Source organism: Meleagris gallopavo, chromosome 22 (assembly GCF_000146605.3).
Source record: "Meleagris gallopavo isolate NT-WF06-2002-E0010 breed Aviagen turkey brand Nicholas breeding stock chromosome 22, Turkey_5.1, whole genome shotgun sequence".
NCBI lineage: Eukaryota > Metazoa > Chordata > Aves > Galliformes > Phasianidae > Meleagris > Meleagris gallopavo.
In genome coordinates this window covers 13,703,391-13,725,709 of record NC_015032.2, presented here as the reverse complement: position 1 = coordinate 13,725,709, position 22,319 = coordinate 13,703,391, and the positions used below count along the sequence as shown (strand labels likewise).

At 45.3% G+C, this 22,319-nt stretch overlaps 1 protein-coding gene across 1 annotated transcript; it reads right to left on the bottom strand.

Moving 5' to 3' along the window:
• Window positions 1–681: 681 nt before the first annotated feature.
• On the bottom strand, window positions 682–10,137 carry CSNK2A1 (casein kinase 2 alpha 1). Its single transcript, XM_003212066.4, has 12 exons — window positions 10,037–10,137; window positions 8,898–9,009; window positions 7,992–8,093; window positions 7,536–7,586; window positions 6,852–6,911; window positions 6,278–6,361; window positions 5,776–5,886; window positions 5,198–5,299; window positions 4,533–4,633; window positions 3,763–3,911; window positions 2,366–2,452; window positions 682–1,907 (listed from the first exon to the last, which is right to left on the bottom strand). The coding sequence occupies exons 1-12, from the start codon at window positions 10,135–10,137 to the stop codon at window positions 1,792–1,794; spliced, it is 1,176 nt and encodes a 391-aa protein (XP_003212114.1). The 3' UTR covers window positions 682–1,791.
• Window positions 10,138–22,319: the final 12,182 nt, after the last annotated feature.

The window sequence follows — 22,319 nt, the reverse complement described above, 5'->3', positions numbered from 1 at the left end:
GCCGGCGGCGCGCAGGTGTTACGTCACGGCGCTGCGGTGCGCAGGCGCGGCCGCGTGGCGGTGGCGCGTGGGCTGGGCGGACGCGCGCATGCGCAGACGAAGTCGGGAAGCACGCGCGCCTCCGGGCCCGGCCCCGCGAGCCTTCGGGTTACGGCAAAACGATGTAAAAACGTGACGCGGCTCCGCGCCCTCCCGCCGGGGCAGATCGCACGCGCTGAGCCATACGGCGGCAACGGGCTACGCTCACCCGGCTTCAAACGCAGCTCCGTAGCCTCCTGCCCCCTAACCAACCTCACTCGGAGGAAGGACAGGTCGGGGCTCGGGGTCGCTCACGCCGCCGGGCGAACTGCCGCGCGTTGTGTGGTCGTAGCCGGTGCTTAAAGACACGGCACAGCCGACAGGACAAGGCCACGTTGCTCCCAGGCCCCGCTCCTCCCGCCCGAAGGAAAGGAAGCGCTGAGAACTCCCCGAAGAAATGAGCGATGGCCAGAGGCAGCGGCTGCTGCAGTGGGTCAGGGTGGGAGACGTGTGTGTGACACCACCCCTGAGCCCCCTACACAGGGAACTTAAATCTAACCTCGATAAATAAAACCAAATGTTTATTTACACCAAAGAATTCCAACACTGGATCTTTCACATATGAAGGACAAAGTATATATACACAGCAAGGGGTAGCAGGGCTGTAACAGGGGTGCTTTTTTTTTTTTCTTTGTTGTCAATGATAATATTTGTCCACAATTACTGATCTACCATTTCAGTTTAAGTTAAGTCTGCTCGCTCCTTCCTCTCAGTGCATATTTACAAGACTGTGAGGTAACTGGTATTCTCACCACATGGCACGTGAGGGAGGGGATGGTGGGTGAAGATGTGGTATCTGACTTGGCGCAGTCTGATTTTTCCAGCTTTAAGTTGCCACCAGCTTGAAACCTATATCAACAATTTAAAAAAACAATATACCCAATAACAAACTAATTCCAGAGATCCAAGCCAAGCAATGGCAGGAAGCCTCCCCTTCCAAGAGAAAGGTGCTGATCAGAGGACAGCTCAAAAGCAGCACCTTTAACAGGAGGTGGACAGGACTTCAGTTGGATCGGTCACTTTATGTTTTAAGACTAAAATTACATGCAAGGGGATGAGTTGGCATTCTGGTTGGCTCCTAAGGAGACATGATTCGATCAAAATAGGGTTTGAGACATTATCTGCACTTCTTTTAAGTTTATACCACATACTGGAATTGTCTCCTCAGTGTACTGAATCATATGCAGGCTATCGGGTTAAAGTGAGTGAGTGGTACTTAAAGAATCCCCCTCCCTGCCTCATGAAGACTTGGTTTGGTAGTCTCTGGAGAACAGCACGATCTCCCAAGGTGTATGCTCGTGGAGGAGTAATGGTGGGAACATGAAGAGAAGAGATTTCCAGCAGGATGCAATAGTTTGGAAATGCTGTTGACTCATCTTTGCTCTTAAATGAAGAGTACTTCTTTTTGGGGGGGGAGGGGAAGGAGAGGGGGGAAGGGAAACTGTCCGAGAAATTTTCCATCTGTAGGTATTTTCAGGGAATCCCCTGAGTTACGAAAAGTTCAAGTAAAAAAAGAAAAATCAGCCTATAATAATTTTGTATATAATGACTGAACTACTATAAATCCACAAGCAACAGTTCAGACACGGTGCCTCCAAAGCGTTCATCCCCTCCCTTCCCCTGCCAGGCACGAGCTGCGTCCTGAGGAGAGGCGGAGGGGGAAACCTCTTCCCCACCTGACTCAGCTCAGGCAGCAGGAGACAGAACCCATCACTACTGCTGAGCGCCTGCAGCAGCTGGAACGGGCATCCCCAGGGTGGTGGTGGCAGAAATGACAGGTGAGCCTGCTAGAGGTCCAAGGGGTGAAGGTGTTGGCACTGAAGAAATCCCTGAAACAGAGACAGGTAAGCAAGAATTAGAGTGAAATGGGTGCACTGATATCCAGGAACAGCTCTGCTGCTTCTGAAAGGACAAGTCATCCTCGCAGGTCACTTTGTTACATTTTCTGAGCTACCAAAATAAGCTGAGAGTAAAAATCTTTAACTGAGAAAAAGCTCAGCTGATACACATTTAAGTGTCACCAAAGGGCAGATGTGGTAGCAGCACTGTCCTTCCAACTGCTGCCAGAAATTCCACCTGCAAAGCACTTTATAAAACACAAAAGCAGGTCAGGCCGCAGCGAGGCCTCTTTTCCCTCTCCCCCACCCGTGTCTTTTCAGCCCTCGCTGCCTTCATCATCAGTCCCAGGAGATGCCCTAACATCCCACCTGCAGAACTCACCCTCCCAGACATTCACAGAAACACTTTAAAACACCGTGCACCGAGAAGAGTCAATGGCAGAACTGACCTGACATCATACTCGCACTGCTGACAGGAGTGCTGCCACCCGGCATGTTGGACGAGCCCATCCGAGCCTGGTCTTTCACAATGGGATCTAGGAAGAGCACACTGTCCTTAGGCACCGTGTTGCCAGACAGCAGCTGATGCACTCTGCCTGCCTGACCTCAGTGCACAGCCAGTGCTGGCAAGCTGTCTGCGTCAGAGATAATACCAGCCATCAATTTGCACCAACTCCGCTGGGGAGCACCCGACAGGGTACAAAGGTAACGCCACCAAAAAATCCAGAAGTTAAGGACAAGTTGCCCAAATTACGTGGTCTGGAGATCAGCAGGACTGCTTGGTACTAAAACCTGAAATCATGGCAGAGTTATCTCCTTTCTATGTCAGATATTTCATAGAACTAAACCCAGAAAATGAATGCAGTGAGCAGAAACACCACAAGGGATAACAAATCATGTCTCCAACCATCTCACAGCTGTGAACTCTAACGAGGTCCACGTGATAACTGTTGCTTTCCATAAGATGTATCCAATTTGCTCACCATTTTCAGCTGCAGGTAAAAAGCACTACCAGCAGAACTGTGACATCTCCTTCCTGCCTCCCAAGCCTACTGCAGCAGGTGAAGTAATTTCAAGTTTGCCTTTCCTCATGATGCCTTCGGTACAACCTTTATCTGCATCTAGACACAAGTTAATTTTGCTGTTTCCCAATTCTCTCTTTCATGGCTTTTAGCTTTGCTAATGCTCATATTTGCAAAACATTTCAGCTGAACATCTGCCACAAGCATAATACTGTTGTTTGTTAGTTGCAGAAGTCAGCTCAGCACCAAGAAAAATAAAGTACCTGAGCAAATACCCATATTTGTGTTGTTATACAGCTGTTCTCACTAATCTTAATATGTAGGTTTCTGGGAAAACTGCAAGCATTTAAACATTAATTTTTCACATTTTCTAGTGAAAGTTCCATTTCTGCCTGAAAAAACAAGACTTCAGCACACCACTGACTAAGGCACATATTTAGCAACAAGATGACTTCAAAGGGCCTGTTTCTCAACAAAGCAGAGCTACCTGGTTTCATCAAACACAGGAATCCGTACATCCAGACACCTGCTGAAATTAGCACAGGTTAAACAGCAAAGATTCTTTAATGCAGTGCTGCTGATTCACTGCCCTGACAGAGGCACACAACGCTGCCTCCTCGGCTGCTGCAGATGGCAACGGCCCACTTATCCACCTCAGAGACAAGCAGCCTCAGCTCCAGCACAACTATTTGCAAAGAACTGGTTTCTTATGTTGCAATTCTCAGCTCTGTCTGTACAACCTACTCGGATGGAGATTTCCCAGAAGAAAGAATGCAGAGGAAGAACTGCGTGAACAGCAGACGGTTGTAAGACCTGCTACTTACAGAAGTAGGGGTGTTCCATGGCTTCTCTTGCTGTGAGTCGTGACTGGTGATCGTATCGCAACAGCTTGTCCAAGAAATCCAGAGCTTCAGGACTCACCAGATGTTGGTTCTCGCTGTGAACAAAGCGCTCCCATCGTTTACGGGAGTGCCTGCAGAAAACAAAGCACCCGAGAGGTGAGGCAGAGCACACAGGTGCCAGACTTCCTATTTTTTTATTTTATTTTTTAAAGACAGGACTGCAACAGATGGCCATCTCAAAGACAGGTCACTGCTTGCTGCAGCACAAGGGGGCTGAAGCAGAGCACAGCAGAGCAGTACACGGTGCCACCACGTGGCGGCACAGCTGCAGAGCTTGGTGACAGCACCAGGTTAGAGTGAACCCACAGGCCTGAAGCCCCGGGTTCTGTTCTTCTGTTACACTCTGAACACTGTCTCCTTGTAGTTTTGGCACTTGTCAATAACTACGAGGAAATAATACGTGAGTGCAATCAGCAGAAATTCATTGCCTATTTGACAGTCTTGAGAACCATGGCTGCTCTTTTTTCTGCAATACCAGAAGGAGCGTTGGCCCTTCATGCTTTATGCTCTGGCAGTTCAATTATTAACCTAAATGACATTTAAAAGTCTTTCCTCAAATGCATCTGCAGATAAAGGTGCATGGGAAGCACTGGCAAAGCTGGGTCTCTCTAAAGCAAAAGTCTTTGTTTACTTCAAGCTCCAACTCCACCAAGAGCTCATGATCTTCTGAACTACTTCACAGCTTGGCTCACCTGCCCAAGATGTCATTGAAACGTGGATCCAGTTCAATGTTGTATTTGTCAATGTAGTCATACAGATCTTCTGTTCCCAGCACCTTGGCTATCCTCACCAGCTAGGAACAAACAGAAAAATAAGTCACTACTGTGAGGGAATAATAATGTCAGAGCCAGCACAAAGATACTGCAGCATATTCCCTTGGGAGCTTGAACAAGTCTGAGACAGCAGGCGTGGGGTCATCTCACAGCTCCAACTGCCCCATGTAGAATTGTAGGCACCAGAAGTTATGTCCCCACTCAGTAACGGCTTTGTAACCCAAAGCAGCCTGGTAGCAGCTGCATGCCCTAATATAACTAACGGAAGATGGATAGGACAGGGGCTTTCCACAGACTGTAACCTCAGGAATAGTGGTTCAATGTCCCAAAACACATCACCCTTAATAAAAGCAAGGTTATAACTTTTACAAGGAGCTCAAAAATACAAAATATTACAAAACTATTTCTATTCAATGCTGTTTTAGATAACCTTGCATGCTTTAAAAAAAAAAAGAAAAGAAAAAGGCTTCAAACTGAGCATAGAAGCCATTAAAGAAATTCTTCTTCAGATTCCTTGATAGAAGTGTAAGCAGAAAGTCTTCACTGTGAGAAGAAAACAGAGATTATACATGACCAGCTCTCACCTGATCATAGTTGTCATGGCCATGGAAAAATGGCTCCTTTCGGAATATCATACTAGCCAACATGCAACCCAAGCTCCACATATCCAGACTGTAATCATACATCTGTACAAAACCAGAAGGACAATTCAATTTCTAATGAATTCAGCAGAAAGGACTCCCAAAACTAACAGGTTCCCCCTCCCTCCAGAAATGCAAACGTGGCCATATTACACCAGGAACAAATATATTAATGCATCTTCATTATCAGACCACTGTTAAATGCAGTGTGAACAGTTCACACAGCATTAGCTACTCTCACAAAGACTTCATTTCCATTCCTTACTGCACAACCAGGCTTGATTAAAAAAAATAATAAAAATTCAACATTTGTATTCCAACATCCATGAAAGTTCAGCTCTTCAAGTCCTCAGGTGACTCACTGGTTTAACTCAGTGGCTTTACATCCATTGCTTTCTTCACGTATTTCAGAACAGACCACCTTCAGTGTCTGTTGCTAAATACCTCAATTTCTGGCTCACTATCTGGAAACGTCAAGGTTTTCTGCATACACATCAGTGATAAACCCTGGTAATTCTTACCTGATAATCTACAAGGAGTTCAGGTCCTTTGAAATATCTGGAAGCCACTCTGACATTGTACTCCTGGCCAGGGTGATAGAACTCAGCCAAACCCCAATCTATTAGTCTAAGCTAGAAATGGTAGAAAACAACAAAAAACATCAAGGGATGTGCTTGCTCTCCACCTACTGAATCATACTACGAGTTTACCTGAAAGCTTCATTTACAAGCTCTCTCTTTTCACTTAATTTGAAATTGATCAGAGTATCTGTTTAGATATTCTTCACACACCAAGACCATCAACCACTCTAAGTCAAATCTCTCCTTACCAACCCAACCCAAACACATAACCCATAAAAATCTTAAATGGTTCACAAGATTTCAAGTTTCTCCACGTGATGGAAGCACAGTCCCCCTACATCCCTCCCCCACAGATATCTGCTAGTACCTCTACACAGGAATACCAAAAATGAATCCCTGTTTTGCCAAGAGAAAAGTAGGACCCTTCCCTGCCCTGCAGTACCTTTCTGTGCTCATGATCAATCATGACGTTGTGAGGTTTGACATCTCTGTGCATGATTCCCATGCTATGGCAGTAATCTAGAGCCTGTAAGTGACAAAGAAGCAGATGCTGGAGTTGCAAGAACCTTTCAAGTTCAGTCACATTCAGAACTATTTCTGCATATACCAAGGCTACCTAGGCAGCATGACTTCCCTGTTCAGTGATACATTCAGAACCAGACTCACAGACCACAGTAAAGACCTCTAGAGTCCCCTCTCAAAGGGAAGTCCCAGCAAAAGAAGTGTCTGGTTTCACCTCCTGTGTTTACTCCAAAAAAAAATAATAAAAAAAAAAAGGATTTCTGGAGTTCTCAGTGTATCCAATTAAGGGCTTTGCTATCCTTAATAAGGGACTAAAATTTCTTGTGGAAATGTGGCTAAACAACCAGCACTGTACTGATTTGATGTCTATTTTTAAAACCAATTCTTTCACAGGTCTTCCCTTCCCCCATTAGTGACAAGATAACCATTTCTAAAGGATCAGCTGAATACAAAGCTGAGAAACAAATCAACAAAACAGGAAAACCCCAACTTACCTTCAAAATCTCATACATGTAGAATCGAATATCATAATCTGTTAATGTCTGGTATAATTGCTGTGGGAAACAAATACATCCCATCAGTGGTCAACACTAAAGAAAAATATCACAACTGTGCCAATCCAGAACGACCCAGCTCTGTCCTCAGCTAATGTGATTCTCCAAACCCACCTGAATGAACAGTGAACATTTCCCAAGTTACTCTGGCTCCACAGATACTCAGCCTGTTCCTCTCCCATCCAAATCACATAGACAGCTTACTTCCAGCTGTGCTCAGGAGGTACAACTCTGCTCTGGTTCCTGTCACTAACTCCCTCAGCACTAGCCCACCAACTGCACAATTCATTTTGCCTGCAGACTGGGTCTCAAATATACTGAGGTGCCCCCAGCATGAGTAAAGCTGTCACAGGCATCGATGGTCTACAAGGTTAACGGATGAATTTGTTCTGAAGGTTAGAATACCACAGCAATCTGGATCTTCACCTCCTAACTTCTGCGGTAAAACGGTACTAAGGAACTAAATACAGACTTCTATCCAAGTGCGTTCATCTTCAAAGACAACTGGTATGTTGGAAGGAAGTGATTAAATAACCTGCCTTCCCTCTGCATGTTAGTTTCTTCCCAGAACATTACAAGTGGCTCCTGAATGGAAAGCACAGAAGGTCAGAACTCATACTATACCTTAAAGTCTGTGTTGTTTACATGTTCAAAAACCAAAGCAGGGGTCCGAGACTGAAACAGAAAGAAAAGTGTTCAGCCTTGTTGAGATAAACTGTTTCCATTCAAGATAATAAATCACTTCAACTCCTAAAATTCCTAAAAAAAAAAAAAACCCTCTGCCTCAGGCATAGTTGCAATTTCTTTCAGACAGAGTCTGCAGCCCACTGCAGTTCTGTCTGTAGAACAAACGAAAACATCTCAGCTCGCTGCTGCTTCCTTACAGAGCGAGGGGCAGAAGCGACCTGTGGGGGGAAAGGCCTCTAAAAGAAGTTAATCAGATTAAGAGCTGATCTCATTAAGGGATTCAAAAGCAGGATTTAAGGGCAGAGGAAAACAAAAACGTCAGATCAGAGCTGAAGTGAAACACAAACTTTACCCACAAACCCAAAGTACCCTTTACATCCTGTCCATACTCACCACAGGATCTTTTACTATATCTGCAAGAGTGATTATATTGGGACCGCCTCGCAAGTTTTCTAAGATCTTGATTTCACGCTTGATTTTCTTCTTTTTAACAGGCTGAAGAATAAAACACCAAAGCATAAGACAAAGTGGCCCATAAAGTGAGGCAAACAGACACGACAGATGACAAAGGTACCTGACTGCAAGTTAGCAAAATACATCACCACCTTTGCAAGTTAAGTTCCAACAGCTACACTTTGTTGTTACCTATAAACCATTCCAGTAAGAACTCACATCTCTGAACACATTCCAACAGTCAAAAATCTGTTAACTGACACGTGCTAAATGTACAGTTATGAGAAACCCATCAGCTATCCAAAGGCCACACTAAACAAAGATATTTCACCAGTCAAGGTCGTGGAACAAAAAGTGTCCAAGAGACCTTAACTCAGCCTGGAAGAATATTACATCTGCAATGGAACATGCAAAGCAGAAATTCAAAATTTAAAGTTAGCAGCCTCTGAATTTTATCACTGCCTTTAAAGGATGACAGTCCTGCGAGCTTCATTCCACATGAAAGCATGCTGGGGTTCTGCTAGTTAAAGGAGGTGAGAACTCTCTAGTCAGCTGCTGAAAACTTTTCTAGCTCCAAGTAAAAACACATTCAGAAGCGTGTTGCACATCAGGACTTCTTTAAGAGAAAGGTTAATTCCTTGCAGGCAGAGATTTAACTTAATAACCAAGCATGTGGTTTCTTATTAAGAGGTTGCAATGATAGCCTCTTTCACTGAATGGGACTCTGAAGCCAGACTTCAGGGATTTCAGTTTTAGAACACAAGACACTTTAGACCAACTGCTGCATTTTCTGGCCTCTCGATCACTTCAGGACCAATCTCATGTTTTCCCCAAACCCCTGCTCACCTTGAGAATTTTAACAACTACTTTTTCATTATTTGTAATGTTGATGGCTTCAAATACTTCACTGTATTTGCCTCGGCCTAATTTTCGAACTAGCTGGTAGTCATCTTGATTTCTGTGGAGATAAATAGGTAAAGAATTCCAAATAGCTCAGACATTTCCATAAGAATTTACAAGGTGCTCCTTAACTCTAAATCACTGCTACCCCCTTCCAGACAAGGTGGATAAACAAGCACCTTCAGTCTGCTGAAGGCCATGATTACGAACTGAGAGAAGCAGGGAGCTTCTCTTTGTCCAAGCCCAATTCAACCCCAAAGTTGTTTCTTCTGCAGTAGTAATGCGAGCCCATCTGGACTTCAGCAAACTTGAGCTACCCTTTCCAGAGGTCTACACATTTTTGGGAGCTACATTTTTCCTAACATAATGCTAGGAAAACATCAGTAGAGCTATCAAGACAAAAAACTTCAGTGCTAGCCTGTTTAATAGCACAAGACACCACTTCTACTCAGCACAGCATGCATTTCAAAAACCAGGAACTGCATCAAAGCTGAGGACAGGGCTGTCTGGGCCCTGCCCACAAAAGCAAGAGCACAGAGCCACGAAGCTGCATCACTGCCATCTGATTCTTGGCCATTTCAGTCATGAGCTCAATTTAGACACTTCGTTCCTTCAGAAAGGAGCATAGATGTCTTTTGTAATCACTTGCAGAGAGGAGCAACAGGTCACAAGAAGACATGTACCTATTTCAGTTTGCTGAGTCTCTTCACTCCTCCAAATCAGAACCATTTTTCCAGCCCCACTCCTAGATCCATTTAGCCTGTTTCAGATAAAAGACTTTCTTCCTTCTGAAAGAACAAGTTTCCTGACTACATGTCAAAAGCTACTCAAACCAAAATCTTAATGGAGACACTAAAAACATTCTTGTGCTGCCAGGGATCTAAAAATTTGACAAGAGACGATTTCAGATACACAACAGGCTATTTTTTCATTCCTGCAATGCCAAAGAAAAGCTGTGATCCTAATTTGCCATATACACCAGACATCTGCCGAAGAGCACGAAAGCCTAACGCAGCACAGGCGCCAAAGCTTCCCCTGCACCACTCTGCCAGACCCTACCTGGATCCTGGCCTGCCCAAACTTACCCCCACTCAACCACATGCGACTCGTAGTCCCAGTACTCCCGGGGTCTGTGTGTGTTCACATCCGTGTAAACCCTGGCCCTGCTCGGCACGGGTCCCGACATATCAGACAGGTTGGCAGGTGGAAGCGATGAGATGTCTGAAACCAGAGGCTACCCAATCTCCAAAGTAGGACAGAGGAGAAAGGCCTCAGACAGGCCTCTGGTTCTTCCAACTAAAGAGAGAGAAAATAAACCAAAGGTTAAAATCTCATGATACTATAAAAATATTTAAGTTAATCATTAAAAGCTGTTGAGAAGAAGCTGGAGTCCAGCCACAGACCTGGGATCATCTGTCAGGATCTGAAAACCGTTTGTGTGCTTTTCCTCACACAAGGCAGGACCATCTGGCCCCAGCAGCAGAACTAACACCCTGTACACACCTCGCAACTTTCAGTACCGAGTATCTGACTTATGGCTGAAAAGATAACTTTCTACAAGGGAAGAAACACAGCACGCTCTGTATCAGCAGACGGGCTCCTCCCTTCAGCTCTGCAGCAAAGGCAACAGCCACCTACTGCAACTTTTCTCCACCCCGGGTAAGTTCATGCCAGTGCAGAACCAGAACCCTTCACTCACTGGTGCTGCACGTCCTGCCCCTCTTGCAGCACACTGAGAAGCCGTGCTGCCAACAGCAGGCAGATTTACAAGGTCACCTGTGCAACCTAAGTTAAGCACAGCCCCAAGTTTCAATTTCTATCTTCATTTAAAGCAGAATTTCAGGCCTTTCACCATTGTTATGTCTACTCGAAGTAACTGAGCAGGAAGCTGCTGTTCATTGAACACATGCTCTAATTTCTGAATATTTAAGACAACAGTAACTTACTCTAAGAACAACACTAATCATGCAGAGCAGCTCTGGTTTCCAGCCTGCCATAGGAGCTCCTGATTTCTCACTCAGTGACCATACAGGGAAGTTTACTGAAAGCCCTGCAGAGGAATCACGGTTGACAAGTGTGCTTCTTAGCATAAATGAGCTCCTTGGCAAAACCTGTTTATGAAGCACACTGCTTCCTCAGGCCAGGTCACAGGATGCAGCTAACACCAGCGGGACCTCAATCAGCAGGACAGTGATCACATCACCTCCCAGCCCAAAGTCAGAGCGGGCTTCCAATACTGTCAGTACAAACACACTGCATGGGCTACAACAGCCTGAAGTGAGGGATGAAAAGCAGCACCTACAGGTGATCCTACCAATATTACCCAACAGAATTAGAATGCACAAATATTATGGTGGCATAAAAACTTCAAGTCAATAATGACGGTTCCTGTATGAAAACCAGATTGCTGAGACTCTGGACAAGCCTCCTGGTATTTATAAATCCAGGCTATCTACGAACAGCACGCTGGTAAAGGCAATAAAGCATGCCAAAAACCTCATACAGAACGTTTTTTTTCTTTTCAATAGGCCAGAAGCAGGCAGAGGAAAGCTCTCCATTCTGCCAAGCATTAAGTGCTGTGATTTTATACCGGATGATTGTCCTGCCTAAATAAAAGCGGTGCCTTGCACCCCTCAAATCTTTCACCACGAGTGAAAGCTGACATACTTTTAAACATTTAAATACAAGAATGCCTTTGTCAGCTTTCAAAATAACTTTGGAGGAAGGAAGCTGTATCAGAGTCTGAAGGAGCATTGTTTGGCATGCAGCACAAGGCAGAGACTGCATGGCTGTGGTCACAGAACAGCCCTCCGTGGGCAATGCTATAACCCAAATGAATGGGAATTATTTGCTATGCAATCCTATCCCTTCATGCAACTACTACACTGCAGGAAGAAGTAACAGCACCATTAATCAGAAATTAATAAGACCTAGAAATCTGCTCAGAGCCATTAGTTTAGGCTACCAGGATGTATCACGCAGGCAGAAAATTCTAGAAGTCAAATCCTGCTCTGCTGACAGTGTCCTGTCCGTGGCTTTGATGTCTGCAGCAGGAGCCCAGAGGCACAAGTCCCTCCTCCTGCACTGTTCCTACAGCTCCACCAGCAGCCGCCTGCTTTGGATGCAGGAATATCTGCGACATCCCTTCCTGGCATGAGTTAACCAAGCCTTCTCTCGTAGCACAATCCGTGGTAACGCGGGTTATTTTTTGACCTGGTGACACACAAATGCTGCGGCAGGCAGCTGCAGGTAGGCAGGGGAGCAGCCATACAGCCTCCAGGCTGAGAAGGGACACAGCACTGTTCTGAAGTCTGCAATGAAGGCGTGACTGACTTCTGACCGCAAGGGACAGGGCACAACCAGGTAACAGCAAGAAGTACAACTGGAAAAAAAACCCCACCTATTCCTGGGCAAAATGTTTTTTCTCTAAGAAAATACACGTGCCAATAGATCAGACAGCAAGCATCTCAGACCTCAAACCATTTATGTGGCATGACTCAGCTGCTCAGAAAGTCGATGAGTATTCCAAGACTGCGTTAGCAGAACATGCAAGTTCACTAGAATGCTCTCAGCACTGTGCAGTTAATTTAATTTCAAAGTTTCATCATTGTGTTTTTGTTTTTCCTATCTCCTCGTGCTTCCAGCAGGCTTTCCACTTGCTTTTTGTCTGAGCAACACTGCTTGTGTGGGACCTACATGTAGAATCAGGGAGTATCTGGAGCTGGAAGGGTCCCACAAGGATCAAGGCCAACTGCAGACTCCACACAGACAACCCAGTGTCTGAGATGACTGAGCAATTCTAATTCTTAAGCACAATCCATATCAACACAGAACATGATTGCTCCACACTACCCAGCAAGATCACTTCTTCAGCAGGACAAAAAAAAAATAAATTAAGAAATCAATCTCATTATCCAAAGATAGATCAATTTTCACAGTAGAAATTTCCTTGTCATGTAGCTGCAGCCTAGCACAAGCTCTGTTGTAACAGACTGCCCAGAGGTTTTTACAGGAAATCAACTGTAGCTTCTAAGAATGGCACACAGAGTGCCTAATTATGAAGGTAGGTATTTCATCTATTGCTTTTTTAAGTGGAAAGGAGAGAACCTGTACAGATAATTTGGTTTTACAGCAAACAAAATTACTTACTTACACAACAAACTTACCTCACCTGAAAGCTTCTCATTCCCCCTACTCAAACTGCTAAGGAACATGCATGTTTTGCATTCACTACACCTGCAGAGGGATAATCTTGCAATAAATCCAAATTCTTTGACAGGGGGGACAAAGAGGGATAAATAACTGTCATGTAGATTTAAGATAGAAAATACACAGTACGAGTAGCAATTACACCTAACTGAGATGAGTGTCCTGAGCTTATTAGAAAGGTTAAACTCTATTACTGCAGTCAGAATCCAAACAGAACATGCCATTTATTAATTCCTGCATACATGGCAGCATCACAGAATAATTTACTTATTATTTGGACCACCAAAAGTAACCTATGTTTAGGTAAGGTTGCTGTGACTAGCATCACCAACAAGAATGACAACCACCCTCACAATGGGAAGAAATAACTTCTGTATCTAATCAGAATTTCTCATCATCTGGAGGCACTCCAGAGCTGTGCTGCAAAGTTCTGTAACCACGTCCCACCTCCACCATCACTCGTCCTCTCCAGTTAAGGCAAATGTATTCCCTTCAGAAGCAGCAAAGAACCTGTAACAAAAGCAGACCAAACAGACCAAATCCTCCATCCACAGAACTGAACCCACGGTGTCGTGGCAGTAAAACAGCAGTTCCTATGCTAGAGTGCAATGAGTGCAAAGTAATGTAGTACCTGCTGCACCTAGGCAGAAGCTCTGCTGTCATCAGTCCTCTGCTGGCAGACAGGAACCTGGTGCTCAAGTGCCACCAGCTGGCTGACTGTGAGCTGGAGCTAACCTTACAGCCTCCGTATGACACTGAAACATTTGGGGCAATAGGGCAAGCAAAGCAAAAGCATTCAAGGACTCATGAAAACAAAACACACTTCTGAAAAAAAAAACAAACCTGTTATTTCTCTGGTTTAGTTGAAGTGCGTAGCTAAGAAACAGAAGCACGAGTCTGTAGGCAGTACAGCAGGTCAGTGAGGAACACAAAGCCCTCAGTTACCCGCCTGGCACTCACTGTCCAGCTCCCTGCCTTGGCAGTGCAAGGACACAGAGCAGCTATTCTGCCCCAGCTGTGCTGCTCCAGCAGTCCCCCTCAGGCAGACGTTGCACAGTGGCAAACCCAAACAGGCCCAGCAGTTGGGTTTTGCACGCAGGCCTGCCCTTAACTATGGTCTGTCAGTATTAGTAAGCCAGCTATCAGCTCACCCTGCACCACAGGCCTCTGCTTATCCTGCATGCAGGACAGTGAGAACGGGGTCAAACTCCACACTGCTGATAAGTTGTCCATAGGAGTGCCTGAGAGTCAAAGTCAAGGGATCAGAACAGTTGTGCTGCCTCCATACAGGAACTGCTGGGTCTACTAATTAAGAGACCTCTTCTTCAGAGTTTGACTTTCTCTAACAGCAGCTTGCTGTGCTACCTTTTCTGCCTGAAGTTCAGCAAAACAGTCAGATTCTCAATGTTTACTTTGAATTTGATTTTTGAAATTTTTTAATTAATTTAAATCGCTGTTAGAAAACTCCCCCGTTTTAAGAAGGGAATCTAACATCTAGGCAGTGTTACTGTAATCCCTATGGCAACCCCAGTCCCCACGGAAGACTTCATTTCTCATGAAGTATCCTCACCTAGAGCACCAGTGCACAACGACTATTAGAATTTCCTTTGCCTACTATCTTCCCAACTGCACCACTCTGAGCAAGTGGCACCAAAACACAGGTAAGGAGTAAAGCAAATCAGCAGAAACACACCTACTTAGCCTCTAGTAAATACTTCTTTCTTTCCCTTTTTTTTTTAAGTCAGAAATAATGAAGGTACTGGATCTTCCCCCTTCCTTTTAAAGGCAATGCTTTTAACATGGAGTGCCTCTCAAGTACACAGTTACCAGAACCTGAAACCTAGAAATCTGCAGCAGTGTGACGCAGTGCACACAGTGAGCTGGAAGCCAAGAGCTTCCCAGAAGACTGTTGTCCTGGGGAACTCCAAGTATTACCCAAGTGATGACCTTTGTGGAAAAGGCTTGGAGTATAAATAAGGCACCCACAAACATAAGCATCACTTGACACTGGCCTGCCTGCAGGTTACTGCTCACAGCACAGCTAGCTCTTGTTGTCCCAGCAAGCAGGACACTGCTGGCTGCTTTGGTGTCATCCAGGCAGATCAGAGAGAACTCGGTCCCTTCTGTTCAATATCACAGTCAGTGCAGGTGATTCACTTGAACTTAGGTGGAGTCAGCAGAGAGCATCCTATCAGAGGGGTAAGAAGTCCTAAGCTGCCTCACGCCGAACCCAAAGAGCCAAGAAAATATTTCTATCATTTGGCCAATTCCAGACAGACTGTGTCAGACCACCTCCTCCTGCCCCCAAGCAGAAACCTGGATGCTCAGAATGGTCACACAGGTCTGCAGACTTCCCTCTCACTTCTACTTTCCCCACGTAAGCTCATTATAAGCTGCAACTATGACTAAGTAAAGCTGTCAACAGACTAAAACAGACTACAACCAGTTCACTAAGGGGAAAAAAAAGCCCTCAACCAGTTGAGAAGGACAGTATTACTGTAAACCTGGAACCAGAGGTTATACTGCTCCTTTATTCCTGGTTACCAGAGAGACATTACCTTTCAGAGAAAATGGCCCAAACCCAACTTCTGAAATCCTAAGTATAGAAACATGCTTTGTTAGTGGGAGGAAGCATTCCAATTATTAGATAAAATTGGTTATAATCTCCTTCACATAACCCCTTGCCTGTGAAGCCTCCCAGGAAGGCGCACTCACTTCTTCAGTGTTTGGAGAACATCTAGTACTGGGTAGAGGCTACTGAAATTAAAAGAGCAAGATATGCTTAAATACTACAATACAACCTACTGACAGCCAAACGTTACTCAAATCCCAATTTAGGAAGAAACAATAGTGACCAACTTGATAAAACCATACGTTCTATCTCACGACAGAAATCTGATGTCTGTATTTTCACAGTAATGGAACTGCAGCAATACAAGAATGGAACAGATGACCTCCACGAGTCCCCTGCAGCCTATATTTCTCTGCAATTTTACAGCTGAAATAGAAATGAGCCTGGATTAACAGAACTGACATTTCACATCCTTTCCTGAAACCCATTTACCTACTAAAGAGACAATATCAACCGAGAAGCGGATTTTTAACATCTAATTGAGTTGAAAGAAAGCTTCAGTTTGAAACCAAAAACTTTTCTCTTGCTATTTTTTTGGAGCAGCAGCCTGCTCTAACAACATGTTTCCAACAAAATTATTTTCCAGATTTCTTTTAAATAGCTGCTTGCGTCCAGCTCTGGAGAAATAATAAATCCAATGCATAAGGACCTCAAACATTATTCTTTTTAAACAGAAACAGGAATAGTTGTGATTTAATTCAAAGTAGGACATGAGCAGCCATCAGGGAAAAGAGATGACAGGCTAAGAAACATCTTGGAGCAATTCTGCACTAGCAATGTTCTAAGATTGAGACCAGCTCTTTCTTTACCCATGTTACTAATTCCTCCTCTGAATTCCTTGCAGCTTCTGCCAGTGAAGAAGTAATCCCTCGTAACGTGGGCCTCAGTTGAAGTCACAGGACCAACCACTGGAATGATTTTACTGCAACTCCCCAGTCCTGGGCACACCTCAGCTCTCCTGCTTTAAAACAGTGCAGGCAGCATCCCACGCCTGATAGGCCACAGGTGCTCCAGCAGCTCCGTCACAGTTAGCCTTCATTGTTGTTCAGAGCCATAGCAACGGAATTTTAGAAGAGCTCACACGGAGACTCATCATAGATCATCTACAGGTTTCCAGCCTCTCAGCCTAGTTGGACAAGCATCCCTTGCAAAACTCCTGTGTTGGCAACTGCACGTATACCTGGGCCAAACGAGCTGGGATTTCCTCCAGCAGCAGGAGGCTGCCAGTGACTGGAAGGTTCCTCACTGCATCTCCTAAGGGATTCCATACAGAACAGCCAGTCAACTTTGCAGGTTCTTCTCTTCCCACCCGTCCCATCAAATCATAGCCTCTCCTTTATATCTGAAGAGCTGAGCTAGTTCACAGCACAAAGAGCAAAGGGAAAGCTTTTCCCAACACAAACCCACCATTTGGAATGAGCTGCAGCAGTCAGCAATGCGGGTGAGATCCCCGGGCCCTCACAGCACAGCGAAGGGCGGCAGCTCCTCCTGCTATGGCTCCCAGCCCCCTCAAACAGGGCAGAGATTGTTATTGCCACTACTTCACATTCATGACACAATCAAATTAAAATGGCTAGATTCCTAACTCAGAACAGACAGCAAAAAAACCAGCTCCAAGAGTAGCCACAAGCAGCCAAACCCGTGCACACAGCAAACCAGAAAGTGGTGACAATCCTCTGCCGCCAGCATCTCTTGGCACTTGGGTGGGCTGAAGAAGAGTTCTCCCTCACCATCAGGGACAGCTGAGGCTGTGTGCTACCTGGGGCACGGGACAGGCTGTAACACAGAATATAGGGTTTATTTTGGTTTTATTTTGAGCATTTCAAAGCGATTGCTTGCAAGGACTTCAACACAGAGTGAAGCGATTCTTTTTCTTCTAGACACATTTCTGTAAACTGAAGCTCCTGCTGGAGCTTTGGACAATATCTTCCTATAAGTCAATGACCAAAATTACCACTTCTGAGGTCTTGGCAAAACCAGGGACTTTTCCTAAAAGCTCAGAAAGGGGAATGTTTCAGCATCACCACAGGCTCTTCCCAGCTGACATCAGGTCAACTGGCAGCACCCTCCAGAAAGTTCTTCCTTTGCAATTACCACTAAGTGACACAGTTGTTTTCCACATTAATTAGTATGCAGAGTACTGACAGTGCCATGGCTCAGCTGATTTGACTCCCGCAGTTCACATGTGGCATGATTTAGCTAGAACTCAACAACTAAATGGAACCTGCTGTCTGTAAAAGTGATTTGTTTTTCATCAGTCTGATCAGGTGATTCCTAGGGGCAGGGAAAGTTACCAAAGCCAGAGGGTAAACCTGTTTGTATGGCATGTAACCATTTCTTCAGGAGATCTCTGTGATCAGCTGCTCCCACCAAGCAGGCAGTTCACCACGGGCCATCTCTGCAGCTCTGTTGGCATCCGAAGGGCTGGGGAAGGGACACTCGAGGCAGCTCCACCTGAAATAGTTCCAGCATTGTTCTGCAGAAATGTGATGCTGTTAGCATGAGACATACCTAGCTACAACCACTCCGAAAATCAAAGGGAAACAAAATCACTTCTGAAACTCCAGAAATCATTCTCTATCATGTACTGGCTACTCCAACACAGCACAACACGTGCTCAGTTTATGCAGCTACAGCCAGACACAGCAGCTCTCCTAGACGTGGCAGGTGATGTCAACGCACCGACTGAGAAGCATGCCATTATAATTTTTGTATTTTGCACCAGTGCTTTGGAAATTAACCAACACCTCATGGACACAGCATTCATCACTCTGTGTAACCCAGCAGGGATATGAGTGCTGAATCTCACTAAGCCAAACCATGGTGCTGGCAAGCCTGTCCATCTCCCAGCATTGCTCTTCACCCCTTGGAAAGGCCCAGTAAGGCCACTGGGCAGCATTAAGTCATGGCTTAGAAAGAGGATAAGTTGTTGTGCCCTGTTAGATGCACCCATACATTCTGGAATGCCAGAACTTGTAGCTTTTAAATTGTAACTCAGTTGAAGTTAAGCAAAACCACCTCCTCTTCCTTCTGGAATATCATCAGAGCTGTGGCATCTGCAGAAGGTAAGGCTGAAATTTAACAGCATGCCGGTAACAGCTAGAGAAATCTGCAACAAAACCTGTAAGAAAAGGAGCAGCGCAGAAGCTCTCGCTTTTCTATCCTAGAAATTAATTTGTTGTGTGCATCCATGCTGATCCATTTTCAGAACACTAAAAATAAAGACACAGTGATGGCTCCTGCACACAGGGATGTGTGTGCTGCAGAACCGCCTCCTCCGAGGCGAGGAGCCCACGGGAGAGGTTCCGTACATCACCCTGGGCAAGCAGGAGGAATTCTGGAGGTACTTCACCATGCACTGAGACCTCCCCCACCCAGTCATTAGATTAAGTAGCTGGACAGCCTGCTTCAGAAAGTAAATGGTAATATTTCTTAAAAATCTGGAAATTGATCACAGTAAAGCCACAGTCTACACTCACACAGAAATAAATTAGAACCTTCCAAATACGAGCTGGGGCTAGAGCTGTCTTGGTTTCACAAAGAGCTCTAAGGTCTCCCCTTTGCTCTTCAGTCTCCCAAACAGCAGCAAAGAACACACAGCAAAATTATCTGTTTGGAATTAAGCTGCCCAGAACAGCATGGCTAAAGGAGCAGGTACGACTTGTGTCAGGATCACTTCACTGCTCCTCCACTGCTGAGGCCTGACCAACAGGAGATATCCTTGAACTGCTGATCCTACAAGAACGTCAACAATCCCATTTCTGATTATCCTTTCCTACTGAAAGACGGGTTGGGCACCTCAATGGCAAATTGAGATGGAGTGTGAGAAACGGGCTGTAAAACACACTGCTTTCATCACCAGAACTAATGCCAGGGGACACAGCTGCAGTCTCCTTTTCAGTGTGGGCTTTCTAGATCTGAAGGAGAACATCTTTTCTCCAATCAGGTTCCATAAATCCCAAGGAATTCAGCTCTTGGAAGCCCATGGAAGGAGATACCAGGGCTCAGATGAATTATCCAAGTAATCTTCCAATCAAAAGCAGGTAACAGCTGCAGTGAAATTAAGTCCCTTCTGATCTTAAAACCTGGGGTGTTTATTCTCTTAAGACCCTTAGAGGACAAGAAAATCCAAGATGGCACCAACCTTACCACAGTTCACAAACTAGATACCTCAATGCATGCAATTCAGAACTGACAAGCCATGGAGGTGACAGCTCTGGTAACCCAGAAATAAAACCCTGCCCCTTCAGAAATGTGACATGAAATTTATCACACCAGCACAATGTCACCCATTTGCTTCTCCTGTCTTCCTTGCCGTTATTCCTTAGAGGACATGAGGGAAGGTAGAAAATTAGTTCTGTAAGGAGAAAATGCAGAAAAAAAAATTGGAGTGGAAATGGTAAGGAGACTGACATTTCATACAGCTGGGAGAAGTTACCTCCCCGTTCCTTTCATCATTTTAGAAACAGTTTCTTTCTCTACAACTCCATTGCCATCTTTTGGTGTCTGACCTCTCAGTATTCCCACCAGAACTGTTTTAGGCATTGAAAAATGCCTGGAATCTCTTATACTACAGTGATTTTGTCACACCTTTGCAAAACTGTACTTTTTTCAGATTCTTCCCCAATAATTCCCACTCACATTGCTTGCATTATTGCTCTCACTTTGCATCACCTTTTCTCAAGCAAATGAATACCACTAACTGACACTTCAAAAGACTTAATTCCACTAAGTTTCAAGAAATATTCCTTGATCCAGTTTCCTCCAAATTTGCTAGAACCTACTGCCAAGTTTTACCATCCCTCTTCCAAAGAACCGTTCTTTCCAACAGAACCCACTTCTCCGCAATCCATGAATCCATACACCCTGTCACAGCCAGAACCTGCTCTGCATTAGCCACATGTAACTACGTGCTTTCTTCTCCAGCATCACTCATCACACTCTTCCACCCCACTCTTAACCCCAGCACAGTACATTACCTGCCTATCCACTAATATCTCCTACATCCTTCCTGCTCTTGGTAACAGCAAAGAATAATGCTGCCTCCCTCACTCCAGGGTGCAGACCCCAACCCTATTTCAACTCCTCACAGGTGGCACCCAACAAAGCAGGCTCACCCATCCCACCTGCAGGGTGCTGAACTCTGCTGCTGCCCACACCCAGACCAGAAGGCAGTGAGGTTTCACCAACACCAAATAAATGACAGAAAAAACACCACCAGGTAACAGGGGAAGGGCAAAACCACAGAAATCTCTCCTAGGCCAGGATGTATGGATCACTGCCTACCACTGGATTTCCAGGGTCTCTAGAGCAGTATCCATATGATAAACTCTCCTCTGCCAAGAGGCACCTGATCTGGAGAACTTCCAGCTATTCCACCTTTTTCTTGCTCTAAGTATAGACACAGTCTCCACAAAGGATATTTCACTGCTGATGTGCTTCACCCAGGCACAGCACTGTGCTATAAGAACCAGCCCATTACCCTAATTCTAGAGATAATTAAGGTGTCAGTCAAGCACTCTTTGCTCCATACTTTCCTTAGTTCCTGTGTACTGTCCTCTGAAATGCAGCCTTCCCTCTCTGAGCAGCTTTGCCCTTTTCTCCAATATGCCAACATGAGCATACAGGATGAGTGATTTCACTGTTCCTACATACGCTACAGCCAAATCCATGCCACTAGACTCACCTCCAACACCTAAGCTGACTGGCAACACAGCATGAACACCAGCTCTTTACAAGACCAAACATTCTATGCAACTATTACACTTTTAATAAGAGAGCCTTCTGAGCAAAAACTGCAACACTACCTGAAGGAAGCATCACTGCTGTCTCCACATACCCAGAGAAGCCCTCAAAACCTCTACAAAGACATGGCACCAACCATCTTCAGCAGATGCCAACTTCCAAAGACCACACAACCAACTCCCCAGTGCAACCCAACTATGCCAGCGCAGCCTCCTCTGGTGCAAAGACACCAGCACAGTACAAAAGCCCATCCTGCTCTGCAACACAGACTCAGGTCCCATAAACACAGCCTGCAAAAGGGATGCGATACCATTTACGAGCCTCAGCATATATCAACCACTGCTGCTAGCAGAAAACATATCGGTGACTGAGTGTTTATAATCCAAACTTTATTAGTTGTACCCAAACCCTTAGTAAGAAAGAATAACCTAACAAATAGTACGCATAAGGTTTCATAATCTTATCTGCCCTTTCGTTTACAAAGCATATTTTACCAAGAACCACGCACCCTGTTGCCCCAAGGCACACCGAACTAAATTACAGCAAAGGCGAGACTGACCACTACTGCTCCGGGAGGAAGGGAGGCCCTGCAAACCGCCTGCTTTGCAGTCAGGGCGGCCCAGAGCCGAGCTCCCGTGCCGGAGGGAGCAGATGGAGGCCCCTCCTCGGCCCCTCACGTCCCCCCGCTCACTTAAGCTGGGAAAAAGAAGGAAAGACGGAGCATTTTAGGTAACGACCACCTAAAACGCCGAGAAGACGGGAGGGGGAGGGGGAGATAGGAG

Bases quoted from the DNA above. Each gene is read 5' to 3' on its own strand.
- CSNK2A1 (XM_003212066.4), bottom strand. From the start codon at position 10,137: ATGTCGGGACCCGTGCCGAGCAGGGCCAGGGTTTACACGGATGTGAAC. The intron at 9,010-10,036 runs GTAAGTTTGGGC...TTATCTCCACAG, and splicing joins TCGCATGTGGTTGAGTGGGG to AAATCAAGATGACTACCAGC. The intron at 6,362-6,851 runs GTAAGTTGGGGT...TGTCACTTACAG, and splicing joins ACATGTATGAGATTTTGAAG to GCTCTAGATTACTGCCATAG.